The following is an 11470-nucleotide window of genomic DNA, read 5'->3' on the forward strand; positions in this document are numbered from 1 at the left end:
TTTTCATGATACTTTACCTCAGAGATTAATTATTTTAAAGCATTAAACCTTTTTAAAAATATCACCAGTTCCATCACAGAGCTGTGTTTTTACAAAAATAGATCTTTCTGATCCCTGTGATTTAAAGCATCTGGTTATTGTTCTGTTTTTCTGTAGTTAACTTCAATAGACTTTAAAAATTCTCTGTTGTTGTAATTTAGATGTTTTTATAAAGCCATTTACATCTATTTTCTCATTTTAATGGGCCTTTAAAATATTTCTTATCACAACACTTTTTGAAAATGTGGTGTTTTTGCTAACCCGAATATGTAATTGTTAGAAAATTAATAAAAATCTCACAAAAAGCATTTCCTTGGTGAAAAGAAAATTCTGTATATTAATCAGGATTTTCCTGTGAATTTCTTTCAGCTGGAAATGGAGAAGCTTCAGCTACAAGCCCTTGAGCAAGAGCACAAGAAGCTGGCCGCCCGCCTCGAGGAAGAGCGCGGCAAGAACAAGCAGGTGGTCTTGATGCTGGTCAAAGAGTGCAAGCAGCTCTCCGGCAAGGTCATAGAGGAGGCCCAGAAGCTCGAAGACATAATGGCCAAACTGGAAGAGGAAAAGAAAAAGACAAATGAATTAGAAGAAGAACTCTCCGCTGAGAAACGAAGAAGCACAGAAATGGAAGCTCAGATGGAAAAACAGCTCTCTGAGTTTGACACCGAGCGGGAACAGCTTCGTGCCAAGCTGAACCGGGAAGAAGCACACACCACTGACCTCAAAGAGGAGATAGACAAGATGAAGAAAATGATTGAGCAACTGAAAAGGGGAAGTGACAGTAAACCAAGCCTCTCTCTTCCACGGAAGACAAAAGATAGGCGTTTGGTTTCCATATCTGTGGGAACAGAAGGAACTGTGACAAGGTCTGTTGCATGCCAGACAGACCTAGTGACAGAAAGTGCTGACCATGTGAAAAAGTTGCCTTTAACCATGCCTGTAAAACCTTCCACAGGGAGCCCCCTAGTTTCTGCAAATGCAAAAGGGAGCGTGTGCACTAGTGCCACAATGGCCAGACCAGGTATTGATAGGCAGGCTTCCCACGGTGACTTGATTGGCTCTTCTGTACCCGCTTTCCCACCTCCAAGTGCAAACAGAATTGAGGAAAATGGACCAAGCACTGACTCAACACCAGATCCAACCAGTAGCACACCCCCACTTCCCAGTAATGCTGCCCCTCCCACCACTCAGACACCAGGCATAGCTCCTCAGAACTCCCAGGCTCCACCTATGCACAGTTTACATTCACCATGTGCCAACGCCTCTTTGCATCCAGGTCTAAACCCACGAATCCAAGCAGCTAGATTTAGATTTCAGGGCAATGCTAACGACCCAGACCAAAATGGAAATACTACCCAAAGTCCTCCGTCAAGAGATATGTCACCTACAAGTCGTGACAACCTAGTGGCCAAACAACTAGCTCGGAATACTGTGACCCAAGCACTGTCAAGATTTACAAGCCCTCAAGCAGGTGCTCCCTCAAGGCCTGGAGCGCCCCCAACAGGGGATGTTGGCACTCACCCTCCAGTCGGTCGGACCAGTTTAAAGACTCACGGTGTTGCACGAGTTGACAGAGGAAATCCTCCTCCTATCCCTCCAAAAAAGCCAGGGCTCTCCCAAACTCCTTCTCCACCACACCCCCAACTCAAGGTTATTATAGACAGCAGCAGGGCCTCGAACACAGGGGCCAAAGTTGATAACAAAACTGTGGCTTCGCCTCCTTCCAGTTTGCCACAAGGGAACAGGGTGACCAATGAGGACAACCTTCCTAAGTCATCCTCCCCTCAGCTGCCACCAAAACCATCCATAGATTTAACTGTGGCACCTGCAGGCTGTACCGTTTCAGCCCTGGCCACATCTCAGGTGGGTGCCTGGCCTGCTGCAACCCCCGGACTGAACCAACCTGCATGTTCAGACAGTTCCCTTGTCATTCCTACCACCATTGCCTTTTGCTCTTCCATAAACCCCGTTAGTGCCTCATCCTGTAGACCAGGTGCCTCAGACAGCCTCCTGGTAACAGCATCAGGTAAAGGGATCGAACTGTTATACCCTTTTTAAAGAATATGGCCTCTCGTCTCACTTGCCTTGATTTTCTTCACATTGCCTTGAAACTTTTTTTTTAATTTTATGCTTCCCCCGCCCCCACCCATTTCTTTTCTCTCTCTCTCTCTTTTTTTTTTTGTTTTTTGTTTTTTGTTTTTTGATTTTTGTTTGTTTGTTTTTAAAGGCTCCAGGGTATGGTGATTCATCTTGCTGTATGAATTGCGGTTTCACTATGCTAAGTGCTTTCTTCTTTTAAAATAACCTGAAAGTAGTGGCTTAAAGCACATGGAGACCATTAATTTAGAGAGACTAAAGTATTTACATGGGAGAAAAGAGTATTCCTTCTTATTAAATATTTATCTCGCAAGACCTCAGTGGGTCATCATCAGACAGTACATGTTTAATTCTGTTCCTTCTGAGATGACATTTTTAAAGGCCTTTCAAGTAATTATTAACACTATATTGGATTACCAAATTGACTAGATTTGTTCTGTAATTGGTATATTTTAAGTTCTAATATCAGTTTGGTGTTTAGAGTTTTTTTTTTTTTTTTTTTTTTTTTTTTTTACCCTCAGAAATGGAGTGTGAATATTTATAAATCTGTTCTAAGTTTATTTCTAAAAGCCATGTACCCTATTTAGTGCTGCCGTCTTCCAGCACTTGGGCACAGATGGTTAACATAGCATGTGGGCTATGTTACAGAAGGTTTCCATTGCAGGTGTGGCTTATGAAGTCACTGAATCTGGGACTCTTGAACAAAGAAAAGGTGGATTTTTCCTTTTTGTTATACGGTGCTAGAGAAAGCATTGCTTTTTATTGACATGACTGGATTAGTTCTTTACTAAGCAAATGTGGCTCTAAAGTAATGTTACCAAAAACACATAATTATAAATAACAAGAGACTAGATTCCAACACCCATCTGACTAACTGCAAAGTCCATGCTGTTTCCAGTTCCCAATTTTACCCCTCAAAATGTGGAAGACAAAGTTCTGTTGAAGCTTTGGAGAAGTCTCTCCTACCATGGGATCTCAGTGGTTGGTGGAGATTGTTGGTTCTAACGGGAGGAAACTTTTATAATTACAGGAAGGTTTGAATAGTTGTTATATTGAGTACTTTGAAGGGAGAGAGAGAAAAACAAATAGCATCATATTTGCTAATTATCAGGTGATGGCAGCAGTACTCTAGGATTTATTTGTCCAACTATAAGCTATCAACTTGAAATTAAGGTCTTTGAGAGGCTTTATCCATATTTTGAGGGGCAAAATAGGGAATTGGAAGCAGCATGGACTTTGAAGTTAGATCTATGTTGAAATCTAGTCTCTGCCATTTACAGTTGTGCATTTTTGGTGACTTCTTATGCTACTCATATGGGGGAGGGTGGCTGTTAGGAGGAGCAGATCCTCTAATCTGTCAGCATAGTATTGAGCTTAGAATAGCATGAGTAATCAATAAGTAGAGATGATATTACTGCTTCAACGATATTGTTGTTTACAGTATTTTTGAGAATTTGCTTTGGAATTGACTTTAGTATTATTTTGAGATATCTTTACAGGCATTCAGCGTTCTATATTTTTGATCCAAAATGGTATTACTGAGCTGAACAGCTCTTCTCGTGGCCTAAAATAATTTTGGCTGTTTCTTACAAATTAAATCCACCCTCAGAAGAGGAATTTTGCTACTCAGTAGAATAGAGAATGTACTATAAGATCTTTGGGCAGTCACAAAACACAAGTTCCAGAAATGTGTGGAGCAGTGGCAGTGCTGTTGCCACAAATGCATAGACTGTAAAATAGAAAACACTTCCTAGGATATAGAAGTTTTGTCACTTTAAAAAATACAAAGCCATCTTTACTCTGAGACCTTGAGGGTCTGCCACTTGTTGCCTTGGTCATGACTGTGGTCCAGGGTTTAGCTGCACATGCCCTTTGGTTTCGGCAGAGAAGCCTTAAAACCAGGATCTATGACTGAGGAACATTTTCTCAATAGGATTGAAAAGTTAATGGATTAAAATGTGTTAACTTCTAAAGACAGAGATTTACTAGTCTGTTATCTATTCACCAGGATGTCCTGCCCTAGGATACAGTAAAATTTTAGATAAAAGAGCTATAACCCCTCTGAAAAATGCCCTTCACTTATGTTTGGAAAGCAAAAGACACTATAGACCAGAGACCAAAAAAACACCAGCCCCTGAAGATACAGAAAACGGATTCCTTATTTTCTACTCTCTGACATCTGCAATTTTGCCAAAGTATTTTGTTTATTTATTCCTCTCAGAACTGCAGAATTACTTTTGGTAGAATAACAGGTTTCTATGTCATTTGCTTATAAGATGTGACTTATTAAGGGAGAGGGGAGGCACTGGAAGCCTTGAGTCATTCAGCAAGTGTTTACTGAGCACCTAGACTGGGAAATGAAAGTGTGATTACACTTACACAATGGAGGTCTACAACTCTACAATTCAACTATAAATGTTGCGTTGAACTTTCCAAATAAGATAGAGGATTTAAACTCTGTTTTGCATTGAGATTACCCCTATTTTCGCCACTATGCCCATTGCAACTAAGAAACACCAGAGCTGCCTCCACCCTGCTTACTAACCTGTGTGTCCCTGGGTGAGCTTGTGCCTCTCCAGGTCATTAGCCCTTTGAAGGGTATTAACCTTCCAAACAGCCACTGATTCCATTGTGGTTGCCAAAAGCAAGGCACAGGGACAATGCACATCTGTCAAATACCTGACAGATGTCTCTTCCAATTTCGGTGACCAAACAAGCGCTGAACTAAGTATAGTAAGGCAGGATTAGTCCATTCCTGCCCCTTTCTAAGTATCACCCTAGAGAGCTAATTCCCTCTGAGCCATTAGCTTTTTCATTTAAAAGCAAAAGCATTGCGAGCTGCAGTGCTCATACCTGTAATCCAAGCACATTGGAAGGATGAGGAAAGAGGATCACTTGTGCGCAGGAGTTCAAGACCAGCTGGGTTAACATGGCGAAATCCCATCTTTACAAAAAATATAAAAATTATCTGGGCATGGTAGCGTGTGCCTTTAGTACCAGCTACTCAGGAGGCTGAAGTGGGAGGATCACTTGAACTCAGGAAGTCAAGGCTACAGTGAGCCTTAATCATGCCACTGTGCAACAGCCTGGGTGACACAGTGAGACTATGTCTCAAAAAAAGCATTGAACCAAAATTATAATAATAGAATAATATTCCCAAACAATAAAAGATTTAAACTTGCCTGATAAATTTTCAAACTACCTCTCCCTCCTTGGAGAACTACTGGCCCATAGTACTTCCAACTCTAGAATCCTGTGTTCCATGTCAGCTTCTATCTATAACAATTATGACTAAGTTAGAGCCCCAAGGAAAATTGGAATGACAGAAGTTACCCTTTCAATGAATTGTAGTATAAATTACCCAAACTCTATTTGGCAACCTTTATAGCCAAATGTTAAATTTTTAAATAACATTCTTAATTCTAAATGAACTAGAATTTCTTGTTCCTCCTGAACTTGCCAAATAAACACATTTCAAATGTTAGATGAACAGAAGCCTAAACCAGAAATCACTCCAGGCAACTGAGTTTCCATACCCTTGGAAATTGTTTTTTCTGTGTTTTTTTTTTTTTTTCATTTGATACATTTGATTTAATTTGGTTTACACCTTTTCCCTATTGAAACATGACTTTTAAAAATTATCCTCCATGTATGATTGGCTTAAAGGCTAAATCAGAAAACAAGAATGATCTGGGCTATGACATTAACCTTCTCCACCCTCTGAAGCTGATGCCGGAAGCTGTTCTCACTCCTTCCCTCTGCTATTGCATGTCCAGTCATTCCCTTCCTCCTGGCATGTTGTGCAGGATGCTCACCTTACTAATGTTTGCATATGACACTGCGAAACTGATTGACTTTTTGCTAACATCAGTAGAGTAGCTGTACGAATACCGGTCTGTTCTGTCTTAACCATTATTTAACCTCTTAACTAAACATTACCATTTTTATCATTGTCAGGAATTTCAGATGAACAATGTAGTCTCATGGTGAAGTCTTATTTTTCCCACATTTAGGCAGGATTTATTAAAATAAGCTTGTCTGTGTGTTAGACAACATTGGAAATGTTAGTGAAGATGTGAAATGTATTTACAGTTTTAAAATACTTGGTATTTATAAAGCATTTTTCTTCTGTAAAGATTTTTAAAATATATTGCAGACCTCTAAGAAAATAAGGCAACTGATATATCTTCTGTAGTTCTGTATAAGACGACCCTTCAGTGGTCTAAAGATGGAAAACAAATTGAAGAAAAAAATTTGTTTTTCAGATAACTTATTAAAAATAGGGTTTCCCAGGAAATTACAGCTGCAATTGAGTATTTCTGTATAAAGCAGTTGAAAAATATATTTAAACTGTCTTCTCCCCACAAAAGCCTAGATTTATGGTGAAAAAAGAAAAATGTAAATAAAACCCAAAAGAATAGCAAGCCATTTACATGCATTGGTATTCATAAAAGAATATCAATAACCAAGACCCCTTGGATGAGATCTGAAGAGAGAATGAAAGAGAGAGAGGCTGAGTATGAGCCCCATTCCCTCCTGTTCCACCGAGGACTGTAGTGCGATGCCTTCATATTGCCTGTGTTTGCTTTGCAGTCGAGGTTTTATACCTTCGTGTGTATAATTTCTCTGTTTATCCATTTCTAATAAGTACTGATTTAATTTTTGTGGGCCTGTTTTTTGTTTGTTTGTTTGTTTTTAAGAAAATACAAAAGGTAAAATGTACCAGAGAGGAGCCTTCTTGTAAGTATGAAGTAAAAATACTACTTTTGTAAGAAGAGCTAATGAGTATCAGTAGGAAAATATCACAAAGTTTATATAAATATTGAATTTTATGAGCATTTTGATTTTGTATGTCACTACATATAGTCCTAATAGGATTAAAAACAATAAATTATTCATAGACCCAAATAATTGATTATAAAGATATAATATCCAGCTTTTTATAAGCAGTGTAGTTTAATTTGTATAATTGGCTTTGTTTTGCCTTTTTTAATAAATAATTTTTACTGAGAAGTTCCTTTGATATGTACTTTGAAAATATTTATTAAGATAATTTAAGGCCAATAATTTAGGATTTAATCATAAGAATTGAGTATTACATATGTGTATTAATATGACACTTATATGCCTAGAATAATTATGCTGATACCAATGTACAGAGGGTATAAAACATCCATCTGTTGTATCTTACTAAAGGGATATTACCACGTATCGTAATCAGGTGGCCATTCTGCCTTGTATTCCACTGCTAAGAAAGGATGTACAGGTAAATATGGCAAGATCTTATCTCATCATGCCACACACTTGCAAAAGGATGTAAAGTCAAAAGCCCATATGACCATTGTTATGAGCAGAAGGTTCAATATGGTTTTAATTTTCTTTTACAGGTGGTAGTGGATAGTTATAAAACATTTTAAAAATCCAAATGGTATAGTTCCTTAATGTAAAATTTTACTGCAGCTAGTAAAAAGTAATCTTTGTTTTATGTACAATGAGATGTATTGTGCGTATAAAAATTTAGGGTCTAGCCATTGTGAAGCACTATTGAGAATAAAGCCCTCCATCTGTGATCACTTTGGTCAGGACAAAATAGACCTAATTGGCCTGTGAAAGTGTGCTCTTAGGGATAAATATATGTACATATGCACAATGCTGTTACACATATTAGAACCCTATAAGGAAAAAGAGGAAAATGTCTTATTTTGAAAATTCACTGTATTTAAGTCTAAAATACACAAATACCTATATATCACATTGAATGAACATTTTTACTTTACTGTTTTTACAGCCTTTTGATCAAGGAAGAATTCAGAAAGTTTTTCATGCTATATGCAGCCGAATTCACACACTTAACAGATTCTCTTCTAAAGCTGCTAAATACTGATGAGAAATATCTAACTATGATAACTCATTGTTTTTGTTAAAATTACATATTGAGTGTCCTGTTTTGTTGGCTGATTAAAAGTTTGTTAGGCGTTTTGTGAAGGTGGCCAGATGATACCGTCTTCACAATTGTATATAGAATATTTGTGCTGGTGAACTCTAGATCCAGTTATATATGTTATATTTTATTATCTCTTAATACTGAATAGCAGTTGGCCTCCATTATTTCCATTCCCAAATAAGGGAATTCAAGGAATATAAATAGACTCTTTGGTCCATCTTAACAGTTTACATAAAATTTGTAATTAAACATTTTAGAAACATTGTTGAAAAAGAAAAATCTGTTTCTTACAATTATTTATCTTATACCTAAAAATATCAGTTCACTTTTCCAGATTAATATTGAACTAGAGGAAAACTTTACCTTGTAAAACCTTTACATTTTAAAATTCAAATTGTTTTAAAATCCTGAGGAGGAATTTGAACTTTTAAAACAAGACAGCCATCTTAAGTTTTCCTAAAACCAATCACCACTTTAACACTTACCTATACAAGACTCATGACTAAAAATAATTTTTCAGTATGTATGTTGATTTAATTGGCAGCAGATACAAGATCTGAAATAACAGTTCAGATTCATGCTAAGTAAATATTAACAGATTGATAATGTTAGAAACCACATAATCCTCTAGGGACACATGTTCATATGTTTGTGTGTGTGTAATTCAGAAAGGAATGGGTAATATCTGTCTCTTGTCCTTGCTCCTACTCTCTAACGAGGGTCACTTTAACCTACAGGCTGGTCACCCTCCCTAACCCCTTTGCTAATGAGTGGTGGTCCTGCCCCCCTGGCTGGCAGGCCCACCCTTCTTCAGCAAGCTGCTGCCCAGGGAAATGTCACTTTATTATCAATGCTGCTTAATGAAGAAGGACTGGACATTAATTACTCCTGTGAAGATGGCCATTCTGCCTTGTATTCTGCTGCTAAGAATGGACATACAGGTAAATATGGCAAGATCTTATCATATCACACACTTGCAAAAGGAGGGAAAGTCAAAAGCCCATGTATCCATTGTTATGAGCCTAAGGCTCAATTTAGTTTTATTTTTCTTTTACAGGTGGTAATTGATAGTATTAAATGAGATTTAAAGTTTGTATAAACATTTAAAAAATGCAAATTGTACAGTTCCTTAATATAAAGTTTTACCACAGCTAGTAAAAAATAATCTTTGTTTTATGCAAAGATGACTTTGCATTTATGGTCCGTTAGAAATACCTGATATGTGAGAAAGTCTAATTATGAGAACTTTAGTGCTACATGCTACAGTGAGGGAAAGTTTTAGTAGTTAGGAAAGGACATGGGCCTGAAATCATTCCACAGTTGGAAGAATTTATAGTTATTTGAATGTCTTAAAAGAACCGAGAAGTTGTGTAACTATAAATGGTATATCGATGAAGACTGGGAATTATTCTTGTTCTTTAAAATGCAAATCCTGTAGTCAAATATATCAAAACATATGGGAGTGCAGAAAAAGAGAGGATTTGACCGCAAATGCAAAGTCAGATAGCATTGCATATGGGAGCCCATGTGACTGTCGATTAATTCAGATAAATGGAGGATTCTAGCAACCTCAGAGAGCCTATTATTTTTTAAGTATTCTAGAATTCTTCATAAACACTATGGAGATTTTCATTAATATAGAAGAAGTAAATCTAGTAAGTAACATGAGGAATGTGACATCTAGGTGGCATTTATTCCTGAGTTAGGTGACTTCCAATGGGCTGTCCTTTAGCCTCATTCATGGAGTTAAGGGTAGTATGCCCACCATCCAGAAGCAGTTTAAAGATTAAACATCATAAAGTAATAATTTATTTAAATACAAAGAATGGTATTTCAGTTTGGTAAGTGAATTTGGTTCTCCATCCAGGAACATTATTTTCTGGGATAGACTGGTAGAAAAATCTGGTAAAGCATTTTCTGGCACATGACATTTTTTTTACTCAGCAGCAACTCTTCCCAAAATGCACGCGCGCATGGGCACATGCACGTGCACACGCGCACACACACACACACACAAACACACACACCCATCTTAGTCAGTGAGTCTGGGGTATTATAATCTTTGGGAGAAGAGGCTGCTTTTCCTGTAAATTAGTCTGCAGAGTCTCAGGTCTGCCATGATGGAATTGTGAGATGAACTGTGCAGGGGAGAGGCCCTTTGGGTTTAGAATCTGTCTACAGCTTGCATAGAATTTGGCACATCTTAACTCCAAATGGGGAATTTACATGGCTTTCTATTAAAATCCATAGACTGTGTGAGATTGCTGCTGAGTGCAGAAGCCCAAATCAATGCTGCTGATAAAAATGGCTTCACACCCTTGTGTGCTGCAGCTGCTCAGGGACATTTCGAGTAAGTTGCTCTTAATTCCTTTTTTCCCACTGTGAAAGCCTCTTTTTATAATTTGCACACATATTTTAGTTCCGGCTGGATGTGTAAACTAGTGCTTAAAATCACTGGCAAATAAATTCACTAAATATATTTGAGGATTTAAATGCAAACTAGGATTCTAAATTTGCTCTTAATAATAGTTAATATTTGAGGGAAGTGAAGAAGAGAACCGTGCTGTGTCCCAACTGAACGTAAATGAACTTTCTTCAGAAGATAATCTATGGCATGTCAACACATATGTCATGAGATAAAAGACTGTTGAGAAGTTTGTTGTTCACTATTTTACACCATTCCAACCCCCCAAAAGATTTTTTACTTATGATGTCACTAAAAGTAGAACATAGAATTAAATTGGTTGTAATAATCTGAACTTCCTAGTGGTAATGTATTCTAATTATTCATCTTGTTTTACCATTTAAAACAAAATTGAAGCATGAATTTCACATACTGAAAGAAGTTTAAGCATTAAGCCAAAGATACCTATTAATTAAAATATACCTAACTTTAGCAATGATTTATTTAGTAGCTTACTAAGTCAGTCAGATATAGGCATGACTTTTTAACATTAAAAGTCATATTTTAATTTTAAAAAAATAGAAAATAGCTAAGTTGCTTTTTCTGCCTGTGCTGAAATGTCAGGTTGTGGGAAACACAAGTTGCTTTTAACTTTTTAATCTAACTGATCCCAATAGAAATGTTCTTTAACAAATTACAGAATTATTGAAATGGGGTTTTTAAGGTTGAATCCATGTTATTAATCATAAATATAAAATTTTTAAAATACAAAATGAATTATTTATGTATAGCATGATTTACTTTTCTGCATATCGAACACATATTTCATTACCCTGAGTTTGTCATTGAGAACCCTAGACACTGATTTTGCTGTACTCTTTGGGCATATCCTGACTCCTTCAAAAGGAATTTCTCCTTCTGAGCTGTGCTTTTTACCTTTACTTTCACCAGGCAGCCACAGGGCCACTTTCTTGGAGAGTATAGCAGTC

At 37.2% G+C, this 11470-nt stretch overlaps 1 protein-coding gene across 3 annotated transcripts in view; it reads left to right on the forward strand.

The window, feature by feature from the left end:
* The window catches only part of CTTNBP2 (cortactin binding protein 2), a 161672-nt gene that overhangs the window by 78926 nt on the left and 71276 nt on the right, over window positions 1–11470 (forward strand). For 2 of the 3 annotated variants that reach the window (NM_001168715.1, XM_031664840.1), the window contains 3 exon segments: window positions 409–2062; window positions 8815–9018; window positions 10328–10427. In NM_001168715.1, coding sequence (NP_001162186.1) covers window positions 409–2062; window positions 8815–9018; window positions 10328–10427 — 1958 coding nt within the window. 3 annotated transcript variants of the gene reach the window in all.

The sequence above is a fragment of the Papio anubis genome, chromosome 4 (assembly GCF_008728515.1).
Source record: "Papio anubis isolate 15944 chromosome 4, Panubis1.0, whole genome shotgun sequence".
In the NCBI taxonomy this organism is placed as follows: Eukaryota; Metazoa; Chordata; class Mammalia; order Primates; family Cercopithecidae; genus Papio; species Papio anubis.